General features: G+C 46.2%; 2 protein-coding genes and 1 long non-coding RNA gene across 4 annotated transcripts in view; 1 reads left to right on the top strand and 2 right to left on the bottom strand.

Moving 5' to 3' along the window:
* Positions 1 to 370: 370 nt before the first annotated feature.
* LOC121012975 (uncharacterized) lies at positions 371 to 17,470 on the bottom strand. The gene is made up of 5 exons (XR_005782430.1): positions 17,023 to 17,470; positions 13,306 to 13,454; positions 11,527 to 11,632; positions 926 to 1,021; positions 371 to 637 (listed from the first exon to the last, which is right to left on the bottom strand). It is a non-coding gene; the product is annotated as an uncharacterized LOC121012975 (long non-coding RNA).
* A 1,633-nt stretch (positions 17,471 to 19,103) lies between these two features.
* Positions 19,104 to 26,114, top strand: part of SIAH3 (siah E3 ubiquitin protein ligase family member 3) — a 70,271-nt gene continuing 63,260 nt past the window's right edge. The window contains exon 1 of one of the 2 annotated variants that reach the window (XM_040448481.1): positions 19,104 to 19,654. In XM_040448481.1, coding sequence (XP_040304415.1) covers positions 19,616 to 19,654 — 39 coding nt within the window. In that variant the 5' untranslated portion in view covers positions 19,104 to 19,615. Of the gene's footprint in view, positions 19,655 to 19,750; positions 20,810 to 26,114 lie in introns of those variants that run through there. The other variant, XM_040448480.1, reaches the window with a different exon arrangement.
* CBY2 (chibby family member 2) overlaps positions 24,761 to 26,114 on the bottom strand; it is a 129,370-nt gene continuing 128,016 nt past the window's right edge. Inside the window, exon 3 of the transcript XR_005782431.1 lies at positions 24,761 to 25,717. The gene's annotated coding sequence lies outside the window, so the exon portion shown is untranslated. The remainder of the gene's footprint in view (positions 25,718 to 26,114) is intronic.

Consider the following 26,114-nt stretch of genomic DNA (forward strand, 5'->3'; position numbering starts at 1 on the left):
TATCAGGCCCCTTCTCCAGAGATTGACCAGAGTTGGTTAGGCTCCGGGGGCATGTAAGTTCTTTGGGACATTCCGTTTAAGCCTTGAGAAGGTAAGTGGATGGAACATACAGGTGTTACTATGGGAGAGGTCAAAGTTGACTGCTGCCCTGCCCCCACCCTGAACCTCGAGAAGCCAGAGCAGAGATTCTGATAAATACCTGGCTGAGAGATAGGATCAGAACTGCCAGGAGGCAAGGAAATCATGTGGGCTCCAAATGATCTCTGTAGTGCTGTCAGGGTGGTCGGAGTCCCCCCTAACCATAGGGGTGGGTTGCGGTAAGACGAGGGCAGGAATGAGAGAAAATGAGAAAGAAGAAATGACAGAACTCTCACGTTCCTCTCTTTTCTTGACAATCACTGAAAAGTGCTAGCCAGAACAATAAAACTTAGGTTCCCAGATCCTTTTCATCCCAGCACTTCTCTCCCTAAGTAGGAAGGAGAAATGTTCTGCATATTATTGGCGCTCTATGCACACTGTGTCATCTTACGTGCAGAGGACACGACTATCCCCAGGTGAAGTCAGTCCACATGTACTCAGGGCCTAGCTTTTGCATCAGGGTATACAGCAGTGCAGGAACTTCAGAACCTTCTGTCCTCTGAAAGAAACCATGAGGGAGGATCTGCTGAGATGCTTGGAAAAGTATCGCCTCCATCCCTAGAAAATTGTTAATGCTTCTTTGTTTGTGTGGTGGATAGAAGGCTGCAATATTGCAGCTGTGTGTGTGTGTGTGTGTGTGTGTGTGTGTGTGTGTGCATCTGCTTGCATGCACATGCGTTTGTCCACAAACTGGAGACAGAGAGAGTAAGCTTCTGAGAAAGACCAGAAAGGAATGGAAACATAGTCTGTTAAGCAAATGTTGACATAACCAAGAGCCAGAAATCACCTTGCAGCTTTTAGCTCACGGGGGCCCTCTCCCCAACAGCTCCAGGTCTTGGCTCTTCGCCCAGTCTCTTGATCAGTCATGCCTGCTTCTAACCTACTTCATATAAAAGACACATATATACATTTTAGGTGGCCCCTACAAAGGAAAATTAAGGTTTGAGAAGCTTTATGGAACAAAGACAATGTTTCACAGTAAGTACACATTTCTTGATCACAACAGAAATTAAGCTGCTGTGGGTTTTTCTTATCCTACTTGTAAACGCGTCCAGAGGGTAATAAGCCATGAGCACATCCAATAACTCTAATAATTGCATAATAAATAAGCATCGAGTCAGCACAGACTGTGTGAGGGAGCGAGGCCAATAGGCTGGAGCAGCACTTCCCCGTGTGGCACACAGGCAGGTTGATACAGATCAAGGAGGAAGTGTTAGGACAGCCCTCTATAGATTTCCTGACCTTGGCATTTGTCCAGGACGCGCAGCTGCAAACAAACTCCTAAATGCACACGTAGCACACGCCGCCAACCTCCTTGCAGCTCTAAATGAGCCTGCTGAAAATGTGCTTGTTTTCGCGTGGGCTTAAGACAGCCACTGGCAGCTGCAGGGCAATTGCCTGGAGTACTTAGACCATCACAAAATTGGATGGCTTCTGACTTCAGCATCAATCACCTTCTTCCCTGGATTTAAAAAAAAAAAAAAAAAAAGGGTGTGTATGGCAGGGGGAAGGGGCGGTGGTGGAATTAAGTTATTGAGTTAGAAGAATTAGCATAATGGAAGGAAATGAGCTACACAAAGTGTATGAATTCACCGCCATATATAACTCACTCCCGGAATTTTTTTTTTTTCCTTTAAGATTCCTGGCAGATTTGGCCTGATGATTTGGGGCATGTCTGAGGCTCCATTTGAATCTGAGGTAAGGGAGAGTGGAGTTCCTTCACTAAAGAAAGATCTACAGGGAGTCTGCAAGTTGGGAAGGCATAGCCCAGACATGTGATGGAATGTGTAGCTCACGCTTGTTGGGGGAACCCAAGGAGGGGGTCCTACCTAATCACAGGGCCAGCCCCCCTCTCCCAGGAGCTGCCAGCAGGGAGACCATGGCCCTTTTAATAAAAACACCTAGAACTTACCTGTGCCTGTGCTCCTTGGGACCTACAAGAGGGAAAGAGGCATGGGGCCAGCAAATTATTGTACATTCTATTAATGTTACTAGCATGTCCTTCAAAGGAGGGACAGAGCACCAGGATATCATTAGAAATGGAAGGCGTAGTTTCTGTTTGAGTCCACAATGTAAAACTATACTATGAAAACAGTTCTATGGATATGCATATATTGATCTAACAGTTCCCTGTATTCATTTAAAAAAAATTTTTTTTTTCAACGTTTATTTATTTTTGGGACAGAGGGAGACAGAGCATGAACGGGGGAGGGGCAGAGAGAGAGGGGGACACAGAACCGGAAACAGGCTCCAGGCTCTGAGCCATCAGCCCAGAGCCCGACGCGGGGCTCGAACTCACGGACCGCGAGATCGTGACCTGGCTGAAGTCGGACGCTTAACCGACTGCGCCACCCAGGCGCCCCTTAAAAAATTTTTTAATGTTTGTTTATTTTTGAAGGGGAGAGAGAGAGAGAGAGAGACAGAGAGCGAATGGGGGAGGGGCAGAAAGAGAGGGAGACACGGAATCTGAAGCAGGCTCCAGGCTCTGAGCTGGCAGCACAGAACCTGACACGGGGCTTGAACTCACGAAGCTGCAACATCATGACCTGAGCTGAAATCAAGAGTCAGAGGCTTAACCAACTGAGCCACTCACATGTCCATAGCCTGACTACTTTTGACATCACAAGATTCTTGATATAATCCACTCCTCTTATTCTCTCTTGTGGTTTTTTTTTTTTTCTTCTTTTTTTAATCTTTGTTTATTTTTGAGAGAGAGACAGAGCGTGTACTGGGAAGGGGCAGAGAGAGAGGGAGACATGGAATCCGAAGCAGGCTCCAGGCTCTGAGCTGTCAGCACACAGCCTGACGTGGGGCTTGAACTCACGAGTTGTGAGATCATGACCTGGGCCGAAGTCGGACGCTTAACCGGCTGAGTCACCCAGGCGCTCCTTCCTTGTATTCATTTCACACACTCAGCATAGTACTATGTACACAGGGCCTTTGGCTGATGATTGGAGGAAGAGGAGAAGGAGAAAGGGGAGGAAGAGATGTTGATGATGATGATGATGCCTTGGAACGGCTTGGTGCAATCTTCTGTAAAAGAGAGGGATTAAATGATCTATGCTAGATACTGTAATCTATGAAAAAACACTTTACTGTTCAGTCCAAAAACTCTAGGAGTATTGTACCTTGCAGTGTTGGGAGTGTAACAGTTGAATAACAAATACCTATGGGTTGATCTTATGAATCCATTTAGTAGGTTGTAAGTGGAAAGATTCAGTCTGCTCCACTGTCAGCTTATTACCAGTGAGGGTCAGAGAGAAACTGACTAGGCAGAGTCCCAGAATAATGGCAGGTCCTTGAATGAGTCCATTGGATTCCTAGCTAAATTCACCTTTTCTACCATGAGGGGAAGAGTAAAGCATCAAAGCAGTGACATCAAGGATACCAGAGCCAACTCCTTCCTTGAGAAGGGGGAATCACACACATCCATTAAACCATTGGGAGATTGAAAATCAACTTTCTTTTTTGAGAGCTCCAACTTCTTGTTCTCTCTGTCAGTAGAAATGAGTAAATGTGGAATGCCTACTGTTCATTCATCCATTCATGCATTTGTTCATTCAATGATTTTTTTTTTTTTAATATATACTGAACATCTGCTGGGTACCGTCCATGATCAATGCCAACCCAATTGAGAAACTGTCAGTGCCCTTGGGGAACTCTCAAGCTAGTAAGAGTTTAAGAAGTATTCATATATAACTACAACACGAGGCAAGATAAGGTGACCGTCTTGAGAGAGACAATAAAGGCTAGTCGATGCTCTGGGAGGGTAGAGATGCGGCAAGAGAACAATCTATGACCTCCATTGTTGTATGAGAGTGGGGACAGGGAAGAGGCCCTTCAGGAAGCTGGAGCCCACCTGACACTGCAGATAAATGGATGGCATGTCATCCTTCCTCCCCACAGCCTCCTTGTCTACCCATCCTGACTCACTAGTTGTTGCCTTTTTGTGAAACAGAGTGGCGTTTGTGATCCTGCTTTGTGTTTCGGGATCTAGAAGCCGGAGGCTACCTCAAGGGGTCTTAACATTTGTGCAGTCAGGAGACAAAAATCTCTCATTACAGCTCAACAGCCCAAAAGAAGGGCAGGGTAACATGATTACATGCTGATTTTCTGCCACAGTATCCAACCTGCTAAGTGTTTTCTGGGTTACCTACACAGGCACTCAGGGTGAAGTGTCCCCGCGTTATCGAGAAGTAACATCGTTTCAAGCCCTGCCACGGCATACACTAAAAATGTCAGATCTCATGATCCGCCCAAAGGAAGAAAACTATCAGCCCTCCTTATGGAAGTACATACCCACCTGTCAAGGTTTTCTCAGTGTTCCCTTGGGTTCTATTTCTGACTTCAGGTTTTAGCATTAACCCCAGAACCTTCTTGATGAGTTCATGTTAGCAAACCTCCAAGAATTACAGTCCTTATGATAATACAGGTGCCAGGGTGTCTTTGGGGGTATCAGGTAAATGGCTGCTTTACCTTGCAATGGCTCACAATCTAGATTCTTCAGAAAGAGCTGTCCAGGGTGGGCGTCTGCTAACAGTTTCTTTTTTACAGAAGAGAGAAAATCAACCTGAGGGGATACATTCAGCACTGATGTCAAAATGCCAATGGAAGGTGAAAAATAACAGAAGTAATGTTGAGGACAATTTTCCTCCCCAGATGTCATGATGATCCTCTAGAATTCACAGCACTCCCCCTTCTAATCAAGAACGGGCAAATTGCAGAGCGGTAAATATTATCTAAGGAAGGCATTCCCCCCTTATTTTTTCAGGTATACAAGTAATCATATGTTCAGTGTAGAAAAATAGAAAACACAGATAAGTAAGAAGAAATAAAACAACCAACCAAAATTCTACTACCCAGAGAAAATCACTGTAAATATTTTGGTGTATATCCACTGCTATCAATCGAAAATTTATGTCCCCCCCACCCCCACTCCAGGTCCAAATTCATATGTTGAAACCCTAACCTCCAGTGTGATTAGGAGGTAGGGCCTTTGGGAAATGATAAGGCCATGAGGGTGGAACCCTCATGAATGAGATTAGCGCCCTTATAGAACAGACCCCAGAGCTCCCTCCTCTCTTCCCCCATGTGAGGACCCCGGAAAAAGACTACCATCTATGAATCAGGAAGTGGGTCCTTGCTAGACAATGAACTTGCTCATGCCTTGATCTTGGACTTCCCAGCCTTCAGAACTATGAGAAAAACATTTCTGTGGTTGATAAGTCACCTTGTCTATGGTATTCTACCACAGAAGCCCAAATGTACTAAGACATCTCATCAAAACTTTTCCATATGTTTGTGTTTATTTTTTAACGGAATTAATGCTATATTTAATACTTACTGATTCACTGGGGCACCTGCGTGGCTCTGTCAGGTTAAGCTTCCAACTTTGGCTCAGGTCATTCACGAGTTTAGAGCCCCACATTGTGTTCCATGTCGACAGCTCAGAGCCTGGAGCCTGCTTCAGATTCTGTGTCTCCCTCTCTCTCTGCCCCTTTCCTGCTCACACTCTGTCTCTCTCTGTGTGTCTCAAAAATAAATAAAAACATTAAAAAATACTAGTGATCTACTTGTCCTAATATATTATGAATATCTTTATATATTTTTATATACACACATGTACATCATTTTATTACCTTTAATGGTTAAATAATTCTATTTTCTTTCTTTTTTCAAAAAATTTTTATGTTTATTTATTTTTGAGGGAGAGAAAGACAGAGCACAAGCAGAGGGAGGGGCAGAGAGAGAGAGGGAGACTCAGAATCTGAAGCAGGCTCCAGGCTCTAAGCTGTCAGCATAGAGCCTGACGTGGGACTCAAACCCATGAGTTGTGAGATCATGACCTGAGCCGAAGTTGGACACTTAGCTGACTAAGCCACCCAGGTGCCCCTAAATAATTCTATGTTCTTTTTCTTTTTTTAATTTTTTAATGTTTCTTTATTTTTGAGGTAGGGGAGGAACACACACACACACACACACACACACACACACACACGCAGAATCTGAAGTAGGCTCCAAGCTCCAAGCTGTCAGCACAGAGCCCGATGCGGGGCTTGAACCCAGGAGCTACGAGATATGACCTGAGCCAAAGTTGGCCCCTTAACCAACTGAGCCACCCAGTGCCCCAAATAATTCTATTTCCAAGATGAACTGTAATTCATTTATTCAATCCTGCATACCTTTGGACATTTAGGTTACTTGCAGCTGTTCATTGTTAAAAGACCCTAATGAGTATCTTTGTATGTATGTTTCGCATACTTATCTGTTACTTTCTCAGGATAAACTTCTTAGACCAGAAACGCTAGGTACATATACACTTTTGAGGCAGTTGCTCTGTATTTCCCAACTGTACTCCAGGACATCATACTGATTTACACTTTTAGCAACAGCGTCTAAGAAATCCTCTTTCCCTAGACCCATGAAAGGCACCTTTTAAAGTCCTGTAGGTCATCTTTGCCCTTGGACTCCCAACACTCCCTGACAGCAGCTTACAGAAAGAGCTCTGCACCACTCGTGTGCACCAAACAAAGGAAGATGGGCAGGAAGCCATAAACTGGAGGACTAAGAAGCGCTGTCAAAACATAGTGAAATTTTGCTTAAGAGCAAGAAGAAAGAGAAGAACAAGGTGTCAGCCTGAGATATGTGGCTTGGTTCCCTCTTGCCTTCCCTTCTGTTTTAAAAGCAGCAATGCTTTCTGTTTATACAGCTCTTCTGAGAAAGTTAGATTACCCCCGGCAAGGTTTCAGCTTTCAACCCTTTTCCAGATTTGAGTAGAGTTGATATCTGTGTGCTTTTACATAGATTATTATAGCAAATCCTCCCTACAGCTACATTTTTTGGTGCAGGTATGATCATCCACTTTGCTAGGGTTTAGAACCTCTGGTCCCCAGTCTAGTGCTCCCTTTATTTTTTATTTTACTTTTCTAAGGTTTTATTATTTATTTTGAGAGACAGAGAGAGAGAGAGAGAAAGGACCCAAGGCAGGCTCTGCACCACCAGGGTGAGCCCAATGCAGGGCTCGAACTCATGAACCATGAGATCAAGACTTGAGCCGAAGTCAGACATTTAACTGACTGAGCCACCCAGGCGCCCCCAGTGTTCCCTTTAAATATTCCACTCTTTCACTTAAGATTTAAGACATTGGAATAAATACATATTATTAGCCCCAGGATCTATGACAAAAATTGCCATTTTTACATATTTCCTGCTATCAACTTTGGTCACACTTTGACTTTTTCCTGAGGAAGGGTACAGCACAGATCATGAAAACAGTGAAATCTGGTCCCAGCTATTCTACAGATGCCATGACATTAACTGCATTAATGGGACCCTCTTCACTGTGTGAGTGACTCTCTAGGGTCACGGTTACTGATTCGTGAGGAGATACCAAAGTTCGGACAGGGCTCTAAGGGCCCTGCGATGGTTAATTTTTCTGTCAACTTGGCTAGGCCACGGTACTCAGATATTTGGTCAAACGTTATTCTAGATATTTCTGTGAAAGCGATTTTCCCCAGTGAGTTAACATTTATATCGGCAGACTCTGAGTGAAGCAAATTACTCTTCACAAGGTGGGCAGGCATCATCTACCCAACCAAAGGGCTTAATAGGAAAAAACCAACCTCCCCGGAGAATGAGGAAAATCTGCCTCCGGACTGCGTTTGGACTTGAACTGCATCAAATCTTCCCTGCACCTGCAGGCTGCTGGTCTGCCCTGCAGATTTTGAACTTGCAGCCTCTACAACTATGTGAGCCAATTGCTTAAAATAAGTTCTATTTTCTCAGATAGAGAGATAGATAGATAGACAGATAGGCAGAGAGACGATATAGATACAGTTATAAATATACATATAGATCCTTGCTTCTGTTTCTTTGGAGAACCCTATTTATAGGCCCATCGTCAACTCGTGACAGAGCTTTCTGGTCAGGGTTTCTACCTTATCTAGTGTCACTCCCAAAGTCAAGAAGCAAGCATAGATAAACTAACTCCATTCCATCCTACTTTTCTTTTTTTTTTTTTTTTCAACGTTTATTTATTTTTGGGACAGAGAGAGACAGAGCATGAATGGGGGGAGGGGCAGAGAGAGAGGGAGACACAGAATCGGAAACAGGCTCCAAGCTCTGAGCCATCAGCCCAGAGCCCGACGCGGGGCTCGAACTCCCGGACCGTGAGATCGTGACCTGGCTGAAGTCGGACACTTAACCGACTGTGCCACCCAGGCGCCCCTCCATCCTACTTTTCAAAGACAAGTTCAAATGACAATGATGAAATAGTAACGTCCCAGGTGCTGTGCCAAATTCACAACCCAACACGAGGGGGTTGGCCTTGGGCCCACATTGACAGAAGAGGAAACTGAGGCCTGGGGAGGCCGAGTTCCCTGCGGTTAACCTTGTCAACGTGACTCCAACTAAATAGATTGAGCGGCTCCAGGTGGCGGGCCTGGGGTTCAGATCCAGGTTCGGCTGGCCTGCCTGACTCCCAAGTTCAGGCTTTCGACCTCTATGCCACCCTGCCTTGTTGTAAAAGTGGTTTGGCATTTGAAAAAACATTCAGTACCAACTGGGCAGGAGCAGGGCTCTAAATTCTCTTTACTTGAGCGCACGTGAAGACCACCCAAACTTTGTCCCAGGTTCTGAACACACGAAATGAGGTTCTGGAGGGAAGAGAGTCTTTCCCTGAGCCGGTGCGTTCAGAGCGTCTCCACCTGGAGAACGACTGAGATGCTCCACATGTCCCACTGATCGCTTCCAAACCTCTGTCTTCACGTCCAACTCTGACCCCTCCCTCATTACCTGCAGAGATGGGCTCCTGACTCAGCTCCTCCCAAGGCTCCCGGTGACCCCAGGGGGCCGCCCTCTGGCCAGGTAGCCTGCTGGCTGCACTACCCGTTGGCTGAAAATATCTCTAGCACATTCCCCGGACCTGCTGTTCTCGCTCTCTTCTCACTGCCACACTCTCCTTCCTTGATCTTCTTCCTCTGCAGCTAAAAAGAACGGAAGCAGGAGTGAGGGGGAGGAGAAGAGGAGGGGGAAGACCGAAGTATCCCTTTCCTCTCTTCTTCCCGCTCAAGTCCAGACATAGTGAAAACCTAATAAGCATCTTTCAGCCTTGTGAATAGATGCCGCCGTAACTGTCACAAGAAAACGTCAATGTGTTTTAACACTCAAGGGGACGGGATGACAACAGGCACCGGACTCCTACTGGGGTCCAGGCAGATTATAATATGAAACACACCATTTGCCCTTCCTTTCACTGACGACGCTTCGTGTGTTACGGCAGTACGTTCACCCAGAGAATATTCAATATTTTATAGCATCCGTCCCTATTTCCCTAGGAAAGATTTACGGAATCATTCTGCTTCTTCATTTCCACTGCTTTTCCCCTCCCCCACCCGCCGCCACAGAAGCAGCTGCTGTTGCCTTGGCAACGTTACAGAATAAACTTGTTGCTTCTGGACCATCTGTACCCAACCTGAGCTACGTTGAGGCTGTTTGTTTCCTCTTCCTGTTCGTCATCCACCAAAAGTCAGACTTCGTAATTCAGACGCTGAATTACAGACCTGTCTCAAAGCTAGAAGGGCCAATTCATTCCTCTGGTTTCGGGTTTTCCCGTAGGACCCTTAGTCAAACATGTGCGGCTGCTAGGGAGTCAGGACCCCCCCCCCAGCACATTACATCCCAATGGGGTTAGTCCATGTTATGGCAGAAAACAGAATCTCCATGGATGGAATCACAGGGCTACCGTGTGAAAAAACAAGTACTTTAGATTTATAAGCGCTTTTGCTGACTCTAGACATATGTTGACTAATTTCTCTATTTGTCCTATTCCAAAAAAGAGATAATGTAGCGATTATAAAAATAATATTTGTATCTTAAAGCAGATTGGGAAAATGTAGAACAATATTTAAATACCACCAGCAACCCTGCTGCCCCCAGACACTGTTAAGATTTTTTACATTTTTTTCTTTTGTGCCGTATGTTACTTTTAAAACATAAGATGGATTTATTTTATAAATGCAATTTTGTACCCTGATTTGCCTAATTCAATATACACCGGGCGCCTCTGCATGTTATAAAAACTATTTGAAACATGCTCGCTCTCTCTCTCTCTCTGTCTCTGTCTCTGCAGTGTCTGTGTTATTAGTTAAAGAACCCGGTCATTTATCCAACCTGGAATTTGCTACTCAGGTCCCCATGTTGCCATTTAGCACGTTCCTCTGTCCCCTACATTTCCTAAAAATTGGTAGCTAAACCTGGGAGTGTGATCAATGTGCATTTGTCACTTTGGCAAGAATGCTTTGCAAACAGTGCTGTAGACCTCCCCGATGGCGCGCAGTGCCTGCCTGGCTATCTTCCTGTGATATCCAGATCCACTAGGAATTTCAAAAAAGTATAGTCTCATTTCACCATTATTTCTTCATCTGTGAACTGGAGTCCTTCTACAGACAGAAACAACTTCTCGTTGCCTATTTAATTATACTCAGGTACAGTTCATAGAAGAAAGGTAGGATAAAGGCCTAATTTATTCCTTGTATTCACTAGCTATCACGATAATGAATTGAGTGCCAAGTACGATCCAAAGGGAACTAATTAGTTTTTCTAGTATCATTCTGAATTCATTTAAACATATTTGATATGTTTTAATCCATTACAGTTATTATTCTTAATCATGCTTCAATTGTCCCACCTTTGGCCAGTAGGGGCCTCTTTGCATTGCTTTCTGAATCCTTAAGAAGACTCTAGCATTTTTTCTAGTTTTTTGTTTTTTGGGTATTTTTTATCGCCTCGTTACTTTTTGGTGTGATGAGATGCTCCAGGCTCATCTGCAACATTTTCTGCTCCAGATCTGGAACTAGCCATTTCTTCATAAATATCTAGTTTGTTGGTGTTCAAGGGGGAAAATTTATAGGGAAGCCGCAACCTGGGTTTTAAGGTACTCATTTTTCAAGGTCTTTTCTGTGGATGGAATTAACAAGCTTTGCTTTTGCCCTCCCTTTCCTCCTCTTCTTCCTCCTCCTCCTCTGGCTGCTCCTTAACATAAAATATCCCATTGCAATTACTGCCATTTGACTTTAAGACTACAGTATTTTTTAAACCTTATCAATCTTAAGCCTGTGGGTCCTTTCTCTTACCCCAATGACACCAACACAATTATCTGTTTCATCAACAATGCACACACATCAATCTACTCCAAAACTTAATGGCGCGAAGCCACAATAAACACTAGCGATGTCACAGTGTCAAGGAAGCAGCAAATCAGAAGCAGCTTGGCTGCCCAGTTCTGGGTCAGAGTCTCTCATGATATTGCAGAAGAACGTTAGCCAGGGCTGTGGTCATGTGAAGGCACGACTGGGGCTGAGAGAACGGTTTCCAAGGGGACCTACTTACATGGCCACCAAGCTGATGCTGGATGTCGACAGAAGACTTCAGTTGTTCTCAGAGGGCTGTTGGAGGGTCCTCACAGCATGATTTCTGGCTTCCCCTAAAGTGAGGACTCAAGACAGCAAGGTGTAAATGGCAATGACTTTCACGGTCTCGGCTCAAAAATCATACATTGTCATGTCTATCACATTCTATTGTTATAAGTGAATCACCATGTCTGCTCATATTCAAAGGGAGGAAAATGACTCTCCACCCATTGAAAGAGCAATGTCAAAGTATGTGTGGGCATGTTTTGTTTTTTTTAACGTTTATTTATTTATTTATTTTTTAAAATTTATATATGAAATTTATTGTCAAATTGCTTTCCATACAACACCCAGTGTTCATCCCAAAAGGTGCCCTCCTCAATACCCATCACCCACCCTCTCCTCCCTCCCACCCCCCATCAACCCCCAGTTTGTTCTCAGTTCTCAACAGTCTCTTATGCTTTGGCTCTCTCCCACTCTAACCTCTTTTTTTTTTTTTTTCCTTCCCCTCCCCCATGGGTTCCTGTTAAGTTTCTCAGGATCCACATAAGAGTGAAACCATATGGTGTCTGTCTTTCTCTGTATGGCTTATTTCACTTAGCATCACACTCTCCAGTTCCATCCACGTTGCTACAAAAGGCCATATTTCATTTTTTCTCATTGCCACGTAGTATTCCATAGTGTATATAAACCACAATTTCTTTATCCATTCATCAGTTGATGGACATTTAGGCTCTTTCCATAATTTGGCTATTGTTGAGAGTGCTGCTATGAACATTGGGGTACAAGTGCCCCTATGCATCAGTACTCCTGTGTCCCTTGGATAGATTCCTAGCAGTGCTATTGCTGGGTCATAGGGTAGGTCTATTTTTAATTTTCTGAGGAACCTCCACACTGCTTTCCAGAGCGGCTGCACCAATTTGCATTCCCACCAACAGTGCAAGAGGGTTCCCGTTTCTCCACATCCTCTCCAGCATCTATAGTCTCCTGATTTGTTCATTTTGGCCACTCTGACTGGTGTGAGGTGATACCTGAGTGTGGTTTTGATTTGTATTTCCCTGATAAGGAGCGACGCTGAACATCTTTTCATGTGCCTGTTGGCCATCCGGATGTCTTCTTTAGAGAAGTGTCTATTCATGTTTTCTGCCCATTTCTTCACTGGGTTATTTGCTTTTCGGGTGTGGAGTTTGGTGAGCTCTTTATAGATTTTGGAGACTAGCCCTTTGTCCGATATGTCATTTGCAAATATCTTTTCCCATTCCGTTGGTTGCCTTTTCGTTTTGTTGGTTGTTTCCTTTGCTGTGCAGAAGCTTTTTATCTTCATAAGGTCCCAGTAATTCACTTTTGCTTTTAATTCCCTTGCCTTTGGGGATGTGTCGAGTAAGAGATTGCTACGGCTGAGGTCAGAGAGGTCTTTTCCTGCTTTCTCCTCTAAGGTTTTGATGGTTTCCTGTCTCACATTCAGGTCCTTTATCCATTTTGAGTTTATTTTTGTAAATGGTGTGAGAAAGTGGTCTAGTTTCAACCTTCTGCATGTTGCTGTCCAGTTCTCCCAGCACCATTTGTTAAAGAGACTGTCTTTTTTCCATTGGATGTTCTTTCCTGCTTTGTCAAAGATGAGTTGGCCATACGTTTGTGGGTCTAGTTCTGGGGTTTCTATTCTATTCCATTGGTCTATGTGTCTGTTTTTGTGCCAAGGCATGTTTCTTTCTAGTCTCTGGCTTACTGATTTATACTGCAAATGTTAAAGTACACTTACCTTTCCAAAGACTCCCCAAAACTCATTCTTTTACAGCATCAGCTTGAAGTCTAGGATCTTGTTACCTAAATCAGGTCCAGGTGTGGAGAAAACACCTCAGGATTCCTAGAGTATAGCTCCTCGAGTACAGTTTCTCAAAACATGAAGACCTACGACCCAGAAAGAAAAGTTACATCCTACAATCTAGCAACTGCACCACGAGGCATTCAGCCAAAGGACACAAAAATGCTGATTCAAAGGGACACACGCACCCCAATGTTTATGGCAGCATTAGCAACAACAGCTAATGGAAAGAGCCCAAAATGTCCATCCACTGGATGGATAAAGGAGATGGATAAAGAAGGTGTGGAATATTACTCAACAATCAAGAAGAATAAAATCTTGCCATTTGCAACAACGTGAATGGAACTAGAGTGTATTATGCTAAGTGAAATAAGTCAGAGGAAGATAAAAACCATACGATTTCACTCATATGTGGAATTTAAGAAACCAAGTAGATGAACATAGGGAAAGGGAAGGAAAAGTAAGATAAAAACAGATAGGGAGGCAACCATAAGAGACTCTTAAATACAGAGAACACACTGAGGGTTTCTGGGGGGGGAGTTGGTTGGGGGCTGGGGCTAAATGGGCAGTAGGTACTAAGGAGGGCACTTGTTGGCATGAGCACTGGGTGTTATATGTAAGTCATGGTTCACTACATTCTACTCCTGAAACCATTACTACACTGTATGTTAACCAGCTTGGATTTAAATAAAATTAAAAATAAATAAAGAAGTAAACAAACATAAATAAATAGAAGAGAAAATATTTGCCACCTCTTTGCACATACACTTAACAGTGGGACAGGCATAGGGTAACTACTATGGACCACCCCCACCCCCAACACACACACACACACACACACACACACCCCATAGAGGAAAACAGGAGACACGTAGAAGCCTCTGATCCATAGCAAAACCCACAGGGGCAAATGGTGGAAGTTCCTTGACTAGGACTCAATGCCTGAAAGTGAGTCTCTCTAGCTCTCAGCTCCAGCCTCTCTTCTCTTTACTCCACCCTCTAGGTCACCCTCGTCTCATTGAGAAAGGCAGCCCAGGTCTTTTGCAGAAGAGTTTTAGCTTGCTTCCTGCCTGCAGAAGCTTCAGGGTCTGCCACCTTTCAATCCAACCTTGTGGGACTTCTGCCAATTTACTTCTCTTAAAAACCTCTTGGATCTCCTGTGATTCTGGTGGTGGCCCACTCGGACAAGACCACACTCACAAACTCTTCCAAAAATCAGCCCTCCTTGATCATGGGCTTCTACAAACAGTCCTTTCAAGAACCTCTAAGCCTTTTTAATACCTTCCACCTCCGTCCACGGCCTAATTCCGAAGCCACTGCTAAACTTGAGGGTTTTGTAACGGCAGCACCCTACTCCTGGCACAAATTCCGTAGTCATCTATTGCTGCATGATCAATTATCCTAAAACTTGGTGGCTTAAAGCAATACTACACAGGGATTATGCCACAGTTTCTGTAGGGTAAGAATTTGAGAGCGACTCTGCTGGCTAGTTCGGGTGGGGATTTTCCCATAAAGCTGCAGGAAGGAATGTGCCCTGGGCTGAGGTTACCTGAAGGTGTGGCCCAGGCTGAGGGATCTGCTTCCAAGGCATCTCGTTTTCACGGTTGGCAAAGTAGTACTGGCTGCTGGGGGAGACATAAGTGCCTCTCTGTATGGGTCTCTCTGGAAGGCTAATGGAATGTCCTCATGGCATGAAGGCTGGCCCCAGAGCAGGAGATCCACCAGAACCATGGAGAAAACGCCATTCCTTTGATGATCTAGCTTCAGAAGTCACCCATCAACATTCCCACACTTTTCATTAGAAGCAAGTCACTAATGAGCATCTCACGTTCGTGCGGAGGGAGATCAGGGTCTTTCTGTAGGCGGTATTATATTTTTAAACCACTACAAACACTATCGTCAACAATATGATTACTAAGTGTAGCTGAAGGTTTAACTTATTTTTGTCCTTAGGGGGTATTTCACTAAAGATTTACAGTCACATGATCATGTTCCAAAGTCGCCTAAAATTGTTCTTTCTGGGTGCCTATCCCCTCAACTTGAAAAACTGTTGATTTATCTCATCTCGCTTCTAACTTTTGGGGATTTCTTTTTAGTTTTTGTTCCACAGTTTTACAAAATAACCTCAAGGTTTCAAAGTCAAACCATAGAATAAGTGAATTCAGAGACGTGTGGCTTCATTTCTGCCTTCTCTCTCTTTCCTTCTCTCCCCTATCACTATCCTTGTTTTTAGTTTATTATTTATTCTTCCACTTTTAAAACATAAATAACAAATACAAATCCCCCATTCGAAGGTAAACATCTGCATTTTATGCATAAGACTCTTCACATTAATACCACCTGAATTCATTCCATAACAGTATTTAGAGAAAACTGTCATTTCTTTTCAAGGCTAATAGCCACTATTATATAGATGCATATAGTTTATTTCAACCAGTCCCCTACAGAGGGACCATGTGGAGGTTTCGCATTTATACGTTTGTCATTATTAGTCTTACCACCACCAACGGATGAGAATGTCAGTCTCATGGAAGATCTGTCAGCGCTGGATAGTATTGTTTAAAAATAAAAAGGTGCTAATTTGACGAGTAAAAGATGCTACCTTGTCTTAATTGGCATTTCTTGGAGTGCTAGTTCTATTAAACATTTTCCACTTATTAATATTTTTTTTCTTTTGTGTAATCTGTTTATATTTTGCATCTATGTTTTCTATATGATTTTTGTTCTTTAGAATGTATATACAAGGCTTCTTTATCAGGGATACAAATCTTTTGCTGTGGGGGGATGCAAATATATCCCCCAGCGTGTTGGTTGCTCTGGTTTTTGTTTTCAATTTCAATTGTTAGACATTATTTCACAGAGTTTAACATTTTACATAATCAAGTATTTCCCGTATTACTTCAATAGGCTTTTTAAATCTTAATGGAGTTCTTTACTATTTCAAAATGCAATTATGTGCTCATCCACATGTTACTTTACTATTAGTTGGAGCATTTATCTTACATGCAAGAAAGGTGCCTTGATGGTAAGTTCAGGGCCTGAAGAATAGCCACGAAATAGTCGTAATCGTTAGTTGGCTAGGATCGTTAGCTAGAAGTACGACAACCCGGGTGGCTTAAACAACAGAAATCAACAGTGTCACAGTTCTGGAAACGAGAGATCTGAGATCAAAATGTCAGCAGGATTGGTTCCTTCTGGAGGCTGTGAGGGAGAATCTGTTCCATGCCCTCCCCCAAGCTTCTGGGGGTTTGCTGGTCAGCCTGTGTGCTCCTTGTCTTGGAGATACATCGCCCCAGTCTCTGCCGTTGACCTCCTCACGGTATTCTCCCTGTGCGCATGCCTCTGTATCCAAATTCTCCCTTTTTATAAGAACTCTGGTGATAGTGGATTACGGCTCGCACTAATGACCTCACGTTAACTCAATTACCGCTGTAATGATCCTATTTCCACCTAAGGTCACATTCTGAGGTACTGGCCGTCAGGGCTTCGGCAAATCTGTCTCTAGGGAAACAATTCAACCCACAGCAGTCACAAAACTAGAGCACGGATCAAGAAACAGAGCACACCTAGCTTTCTAAAACCTACCATGCGTTCTCTTCAGCCACAAGCCCTTGCCAAGGTTACCGCAGCCCCGTCTCCGACGCCGTAGATTACCTTTTCTGTGTTCTTCAACGACACATGAACGGAATCACACGACATGTACTCTTCTGTATCACATCTGTGCCTCAAAATCGTATCTGTGAGATCCACGTTACTGCATGGCTGCAGGTAGCAAAGAATTCACGTCTTCGTGTCTAGGTAGTTATTTGCAAAAGGAGGACAAAATGGGGGTAGTTTACCCAGTTTCTTGTTGATATTTAGGCTGTGCCCAGTTTTTAACCGCTGTGGATATAGGTGCAATGTTGCAGAGAAAATCCTGGCGCAAGTCTTCTGCTCAGCACGTGTTCACACTGCTGTTGGGCACGTGGAGCAGGCTTTCTGGGTCGCAGACAGGCTATTGATACGCTTAGCTTTAGTAGATGATCCCCAACAGTTTTCCAAAGTGCTTTCCAGCCGTGCATGAAATTTTTTCGTTGTTCCACATCTTCACTAACGCTTTGGGGTGACTTGGACAAAAAAATTTTTTTTAATGTTTTATTTATTTTTGACAGAGAGAGAGAGAGAGAGAGAGAGACAGAGCATGAGCAGGGGAGGGGCAGAGAGAGAGGGAAACACAGAATCTGAAGCGGGCTCCAGGCTCTGAGCTGTCAGCACAGAGCCCGATGCGGGGCTCAAACTCACAAACCACGAGATCATGACCTGAGCCGAAGTCAGATGCCCAACCGACTGAGCCACCCAGGTGCCCCAATGACAACAATATTTTTGATGAGAAGAGGTGGAGAAGGAGGAGAAAAGCTTCTCGAAGTTATTATGAAAACCAGGCACTGGCCGACCTCTATTATCTCATTTAATCTGTAAGCTACTTTTTAGGGGGAAATTATTAGCTTCATTTCACAAGACAACAAAACCAAGCATCAGTGAAATAAAGCAATTTGCCCAAAGTAACAGGAAGTAGCAATATAGGGTTTGAATTAAAAATTTGTCAGGACGTTCTAGTCCAGATAAAATATAAATCTGGTTGCTGTGGAGGTGAAGGGAAGCCCTGAACATCATGGTGTAACATGAGGCGGGGCGGGGGGTTGGCGTGGCTATGGCAGAGGACCCGACTTAGTGGTAAACAGTGACACAGCTCTAAATCTCTATTTGAAGGTTGGTTTATGCCACCCTATTTTGGAGACATTAAGCATGAACATCTGCTGTTAGGGTTAACTCCAAACGTTTCCCAACGGATGAGTTTTGTGAGAACTGATTCTGAGGACAGATGATGTGCTTAATACCCTAAACTAGAGTAACGGAAACCAGTTTTCGGGTAGAGAGTTAGAGCAAGGGCTCACGTCCGGAACTAAAGGAAAACATCCAGCAGAGCAGGTCTGGGGTGCTGCCCCCACTGCTCATGTCAACATGCATTCCTCAGCCCCTGGGTCCTGACTCCTAGGCCTGGTCTCCAGCCCTCAACGGTGGCCTCCAGCTCATATCGGGAATACCTATGCTTAAGAACACAGCAGGAGCAAAGTCCACTGTTTCCGTGCCCTCTGCTTGTGTGGCCCTCAGTGGTAGGGTGAATCTCCACAGGGAAAAATATTTCAGGGAGCAGGAAGAAAATACATACCTGCAAAGAATCACCCTTCTGCCAGAGCTATGCAGTAGACCCGAGACTTGGGAGGCTGCTTTGAATCGGGCACTGTGCAGGGTACTTACAGATACATCAACTTAGTCTTCACAACGACCCTGAGAAGCAAATAAATTTCTGTTATCCCCCAAGTTACAAGTGTGGGAACCAAGCCTCAGTGAGATTAAGAAACCTGTCTGAGGTTATACAATCTCTGTTTGTTTGTTTAAGTGAGGCAGTGCAAGAACACGGAACGCTTTCCTGCTGAACTCCCGAAAGCTGCTTCTGGAGAATGAAAACTTCAGAAAGCAAATTCCAGGGTCGTGGTCTAGCAACCCTGATTTATGAACCATATAATGAGAGGGTCTAGGAACTCATGTCCTATAGCACGCATCACGGCGTGTGAGTTTCTAGCCGGTTCAAATGTTGTCGCCTTCTAGTTTTGTGTGAGTGCAGTCATTTTTAGAAAGCACAAAGTTTCCACTAATGAAAATGGAAGCAACAATTCAGTGTTTGGCGTGTTTCTTAAAGCATCGGTGTGGTTTTAAATTCGGGTCAAAACGAATCCCTGCCTTTGTCCTGGTTTCAGTAAACCTGTACCTTCTCCCCCCTAGAGTTTAATCTGTTGTTGGCTGACCTGGTCTGACCAGGTCACAGACGTGGGTGTCCCAGGCGTGTGTAGGCTTTGCCTACGTTACAACACAAGCACTGTCGCCCCAGCAGAGTGAGGGCCAATCAGGAAGGAACTTGGGCTCACACTCCGGGTGCCATTCGCATACAAGGCTGATCCAACTCACCCCCAGGTGCTGAAACAACAAAAGACGAAAGGAGACAAAACACACCTAACTCTGCTGTGTTAGTCACAAAGACCTGACTAAGCCATCGGAACTAGTCCCCAGATACCCTAGGACACTTGGGTGTGCTGTTCATGAGCCTCTTTTCCGGAATCAGGGAGTGGGCTTAGTGCCCCCGCCAGCCCCACTCTGGAGAGGGAGTGCCGTCAGGAGCCTAGAATGCCCTCTGCCTGCTCCCGCAGAAATGTGCCGCTGGCATTCCCGGAGACCAGCAAACAATGTGGTATGTGCACTTCCTAATCCCTATTTTAATGTCTCCAACAATCTAGTGGTTAATTAGCAATTTGCTGCCCACCAATATGCAAATGAATGACAAGCAAAGACCCTCCACATCTGTAATTATTTTGCTGATTTACAAGCCACTTTCCTCTCTGTGTAGGTTTTTCTCTGTGTGTGTGTGTGTGTGTGTGTGTGTGTGTGTGCATTCACGCATCAGGGATTTCATTATTTTTAGCAGCAGATCCCGTGCATCTTTATGCTTTAATATTTTCAGGCTTCAGTAATTACAGTATATATATGTATCCCCCCACCTCCCAACTGCAAATGCTTTTATTTGTTAGGGATTCTTTTCTTTGATAAAGATTGGAAAGTAAGATTTATCAGGGGGCTGAAATCCAAATCGCAGAGAGCACAAGATTGAAAGATGCACGTTTCCATGCTGCCAAATCCTTATCTGGAATCGGAGTCTTGTAATATTTGATTTTCTCCCAAGCAGCTCTGGTGCGTCGAGCCACGATCTGCGTTATCCATCTGCCTACTTTGGAGCAGGGCGCTTTACTATTTGGCGGTTTAAATGCTTTACGTTTTTGCCAGCGCGTTGAGAAAGGCTCTCGTGTTAAATTAAGTCAATTAATAAATGGAGACACATTAAGCAATCAATTTTGTCAGCCTATCTCCCCAGCATTATGTATGGTTGGCTGTAATCACAAGATAAATGCAATGTGCTGATCTATGGTAATGTTCAATAATACATTCTCCGCCAGGCTCAATTCATCAGGGAGTTTCGGTAGGGGAGGCATTTGTTATTGGCTGTCTCTGCACCTCAAGGATAACATTTCTGTCCTTTTGATTGGCCGCCTCACTGCTGCAAGATTCTAACCGTCTTATTTTGATGATGAATATGAAGGCACGCTAAGCCGGGCTGGAGCGGAGTGTCTCAGAGGCTGTGCTCCTTCCAGAGCCCAAGGACTTACCAGCTTCTTCCCGCTGCCTTCCTGTGCCAACAACCCCCCCAAAAGTTGTGATGCTTTTCTTTACCCAGTGCTTTGGGGCTGTGTTAGATCTCATTCACCTCCGCTTTCAGCACTACAAGGCTAAACGGGTTTTCTCCGCCGCTGGGCAACTTGTCTGCGTTGTAAACCCCACGCACAACCTAAAGGTGAGTTGCTATCATTTTCTATTCCCGCGGCTCGGGTTCCAGTCCTTTCTCCCGGCTGGTCGGTGACCCTCCGCGTGCTCCTGGAGCTCCTGGCAAAGGCTCTCTGGCTAGCGCTAGGATGCGCTTGGTACCCGGAGGGGTTGCCTCGGCTCCTTCTCGCTTTCTAGGTGTCTCTCGTGCTCTCGGTGACAGCGTGTTGTTTACCCGACTGGCAGAACTGTTGTGAGAGTCCAGTCTCTTTCCCCGGAGCGTCAGCCTAAGAGCGGGGTCGGAAGGGAGGGTGGCGGAGGGGGAAGGGGGCGTCCTCTTCTAGCTCCCAAATATTTGTGGGCAAGCGTTCAGGAGACGGGATGTGAAAAGTTACCCAAATTGCACACTGCCCCATGTGTTTGGAAAGGCAGGCAGACACATGGATTGCGGAAGCCCCCTTCTGCTGGCTGCCGCTGAAGTGGCCACGGGCGGGGGCGCGCAACCCCCGGAGCCTGACCTGGGAGCGGATGAGGGGGGCTCTCTCTGCAAAGTGGTTTGCCTTTTGCTCAGACTCGGTGTGTGTGTGCGTGTGCGTGTGTGTGTGTGTGTGTGTGTGTGTGTGTGTAAGAGAGAGATTGAAAGATCAGGAGGAGTTAGTCTTTGCTCCCTGTGAGCTGCTGCGCCCCTTGCGCTGGGGACCGGAGGGGGCGGGATTTGCTTCAGTTGTATAATAATGAAACCGGCTGGGAGCTGTGGGTGTGTGAATCACCACCGGCTGCCCGGGGCCCGCGTCTGGCGCCACCGCCTCTGCATTTGTGTCTTCGGGCCAAAGCCCTTTACAAGAACAGCCCAGATCTGGGGTCTGGGAAGACCGCTCCACATCACAGCCGCGATCCACAGGGAAATGAACGAAGAACCGTTGGCTAGGGGTGGTGGGGGCAGAGAGAAGACAGGGCAGTAGAGAGTGGGAGGGTGGGGGGCTCAGCTGAAGTCCCCGATATGAAACTCCGAGCCACCTTGGCCCTGTTTTAAGATAAACGATGAACTCACTGGGAGTTGCTTTCCTGTCTACCTCACCATGCGCAGGGCTGAGTGACAGGGAGGAGGGCAGGTCTGCAGGAGAGCGCCGGAACAGCCTGGCAGGATAGATCTCTCATCCTGACCACTGCTCTTGGGTAAGGAAAGCGTTGCTCGTCCCTCGTCACTGTATAAACTCCTATAAAGAGTCAGACTCTCCTCGGCCCTGCAGGTCAGGACTGATGGGTGCCTCTCCCCTCCCGCCGCCCCGATTCCTGGAAGTCCCTAGGAGGGACAGCTGCCTGGAGTGCCTGTGGCAGTAGAGGCGACCAGTCCTGGGCAGAGGGGTGCTGGACTGCTCCAGGATTGCTACCGTGCACAGACCTAGGAACTAGCTCTCGGAAGTACCCAGTCTGTGACTAGCACCAGCTCCATGAACTGCATTTGCTCTCTCCGTCCTACGCTCTCTCTTTCTGGCTCTAGCTCTCCTGCCCCTCGTTCCACTGGCTCCTTTTGCATTCGTGGCTTAGTTATACAAATGACAGTCCACTGCCAGTCATCCTTGGCAAAGCAAGTGCATGGCGGACATACTAAAACGTGATTCTGAATTCCACGTTACGGCCACTTTGGAGACCGCGTTCAAACTCCCATTATTTTGTCACTTTACATTAGTTACTTCCCCGTGGCAAGACGTTTTGTTTACCTCTGTTTTGCATTTTAATGCCTTTAAAAATTGTGTCTGAGACCAAAGTTTGCATGTATATGGTTCGCTGGCTGCAGCTGATGACGGGAGGAGACGGCTCAGATCTGGGGTGGGGTGGGCTGGGCTGGGGTGAGACACATCTGTGTGTATTTTTTAGCGAGGTCTGCCTGGACATTGGTTAGTAAGTAGTCCTGCTGCCCGAAACCCAGGAGTTCAGAGTCAGGGTTGGAGGCTCTGGGTCAGCTCTGACCAGCGGTGCGCCCTCAAAAGATTCAACCTCTCTGAGCCTTCCCTTCTCCACCTTCGAAATGGACATGTGAATGAGTATATCCATGGCTCTGTGAGGCTAAAAAGAGTTACAAGGGGTGGCCGTGCCTCGTGGCACTCTCCCCCAAAAAGAATTATGTTATGGCACATAATGTGGGGGGTTCCGGTAGGAACTTTAAAAGTTGTCACTCAAAGCCTTTAGCCCACTTAGAAACCATATAAGCAGTAACATAAAAATCTCTGGCATATGCTTTGGGAGACTATTTTCCATGGCAAAACCACTTCGGGATTTTGCCCAGGCAAGCATCCCCGGAGGTAAACAAAGCAAGTTGAGGGCTGTGAATGCCACCAGGTGGGTCCGGCAGAGAAGACAGGAGTCACAGGGGCTGTGCCAGGCAGAAAGACCTCTACAGCCCAGACCACCTTTATGGAGGTCCAGGTGGCCCATCAGGTAAGTTTTACCTGCTTTGCAAACCTGGGGGCTAACAGCCATTTGCAGAGCTTTTGAAGGGACAGTTCGACCGGAGCACTGCTGGCCGCTTCACTTACGTTAAAAAGTGAGTGAACAAAACCTCAAAGAAAAGGTGCTCCTACTAAGCATGACTTTCCATAGACCGCAGAAATATGTCTTGGATATAATCAGCTGTGATGTATACGGAGGAAAAAATTCTTTTTTTAAAGGAAAAAAAAAGGGGGGGGGGGCTGTGGCAACGTTAACCCAGAATAGCTATTGATCTGTGGTGCTTCCGTGCACTTTGTATGACAGGCTGGAACGTGAAATGGTGACCAAGGACAGAGAGATTGCAACCTCGCTTTCAATTTTCTAGGTTGTGTGTAGCTACAAATAGGGCTGGGAAGCCTGTGTTTTTCTTTGTGGAAGCATTTTTTGCACTTCGTCCCTTCCCGGGCTTTCCAGAGAATGCTAACAGTATTTTAGGACCTGAGGCAAGTGCTGAGTTATAATCAAAATTCACTTACTGAGCAGAGAAAATCGTGTATTTACCATGCTTCCCTAGGTCACCTTCATCCTCAATCTTATTATGGCGATTACTCAGTAACCTGGGATTCCTTCAAGCAAGCGGATTCCTTTCCTTCTACATGGGAGGCAGAAGCCTTCCTGGCAATGCAGACACCCTGGATAAAGCCACGACACCCCTTAAGCCCACCCTAATTAAAAGGGGGCATTTAGAGAAGCTGTACTGGAACACAGGAGACCAGAACCCGGGGGACCTCTGCTTTAAGCAAGGGGCAAGCAGAGGAAGAATCCGTTGCAGCGCCCTCTCCATGGGGCGCAAATGACACTCTGTGTGTCCCTGTGTCTGCCTCCTTGCACGTATAAGGGGCCCCCACATTTCTCCTTCCCACTTTATAAAGGGTCACCAGCAAGAAGCCAGTGTTCTTGGCTTGCTGCCCTCTCCGTCTTCATTCACAGAGGTTACAGAAATGTGGTCAGCAGGCTTCGGGCCGGCCCTGGTGAGGGCGCCAGCTCCTGGTCCTGACTCGGCACTCCTTTCGCCCTCGTGCTTTTTGCTTGTTTCCAAACCAAGAAAGCCTTTCTGCTCTGGCTCCTCTCCCATTGGCACCGGCCACTTCTATAATGCCCTGTCCTGGGTAGCCTTCCCCTCTCCCGCCCTGTCTCTGGAGATGCCAGGGTCCCTCTAGGGCCAGTCCTCAGAGCTTTCCAAGCAGACAGTACCTGAGCTGAGGCTGGCTGGACGACTTCCTCCTCTTAACCACAGCCCTTGATAAACTGGTTTCGGAAAGACCAGCAGAGAGCTTTCTGGCAAACTTCTGAAGGCCCTGGCCGGTACCAAAGTCCCTGCTGAATACCCCAGTGCCCTCACCAGCATCTAGAACAGAGGGTGTAACGTCCCCACTTGTCCTGGAAGGCCACTCATACCTCCATCTAGCTGGTCCTAAACCTCTTTATTTTAACCTGTTAACCTTGGGCTTACAGACTGAAATACACACGCATGCACGAGATGGGAGGGGCGTATGGGACAAGGATGGCTTTAATTTCAGGGCCTGACTAACACTACATCTAAAATCTGGGCATTTCAGCACCATTACTTGAAGCATCCACACGCCTTTTATTCTAAGACCAACCTGAGCCGGTGTGGATGAATGTGTGTTGAGTGACAGGTGATGGGGGCGGGGGCGGGGGGGGGACTGCAAGGCGGAGGAGGGGGATCACCAAAGGAGGGGACCGAGGAGATATGTGTGGCAAAGCCAGACATCACCTCTCCTGTTTGTGGGTAATCTTTGGAAATCCTGTGCTCACCCCGGGGCTTTCCCTAACTCTGCCTGACATGGCTCGGCAGGCAGCCGAATGAGAGCTAAAGACCTGAACATTGTTTTTAGGGATTCAGAGGCAGCCTTTGGAGCGTTCAGCCTGAATACCTGTTTTAAAGCGCTTGAAGGCTTCCGCCAAGACTGGTTAATAGCCAGAGTGTGGGTTACCCGGCTCCGGTTGCCATAACCCCGCCCTGAGGAACCCCGGGCCCCATCCTCTGGAAGTGTCACCATCTTCCTTTTGCTGGCCTCTCTTGTGCCTCCGCACAGTTCATTAGCACCTTGGAGGGGCCCGGAGAGGATAAGAGAGGAGCGGAAACTGGTGGGGGTCGCTCTCTGGGCCTTATTCTAAAAGCTCCCCATGCAGACTCTTCCAGCCCTCGGGTTCCCGTGGATATTGTAGGACACTCGACTCCACGGGCACCGAGCGGCTGTGCAGCTTTTCTGGTTAATGGTGATTGCAAACGAGGCTCCCGAGTCCCATAAGTAAAGGCCCGGGGCCCCGAGCAGTCATTTGGCGAGCTGGTGATAGAGTTGCAGGGAGGCCGAAGCTGGCACCGAGGCGAGGTGAGCCGATTACCTCTGTCCCCCACGTATCCAGAGGCGCCAGAGCAGATTTCATGTGACTCTCTTAACCACGGTCCCTCGAGCTGCAGACTCTGTGACAGAAATGAGAAAACCGGTACTGCAAGCTTTCCTTGAAGTCCACAGAGAGGTCAGAGCTATTTGGATGACTTCCCCAGGGTGAGGCAGAGTATTTTTCTAGCAATTAACAATGGGGGGGGGGGGGGGGGGAAAACCGTCTGTGAAGGTATTTTACCCTGAAAGTCATCTTGAATCAAATAGCTCTGTTTCTCAAAGGCGAAAGTTGACCTGTCTAGATGCTAATTGTTACACGGAAGGGGTCAGTCTGGGGAATGGAGGCCTGTCCTCCACAGGGGCCTGGGACTCAGGGAATGACAGGGAGTCATTAAATGAAATGGAAGGTCAAACCTTCGTTTTTTTAAAGTTCATTTATTTTGAGAGAGAGAGAGAGAGAACGAGAGTGCACACATG

Source organism: Herpailurus yagouaroundi, unplaced genomic scaffold (genome assembly GCF_014898765.1).
Source record: "Herpailurus yagouaroundi ecotype Mexico unplaced genomic scaffold, PumYag 197, whole genome shotgun sequence".
Classification (NCBI taxonomy): domain Eukaryota; kingdom Metazoa; phylum Chordata; class Mammalia; order Carnivora; family Felidae; genus Herpailurus; species Herpailurus yagouaroundi.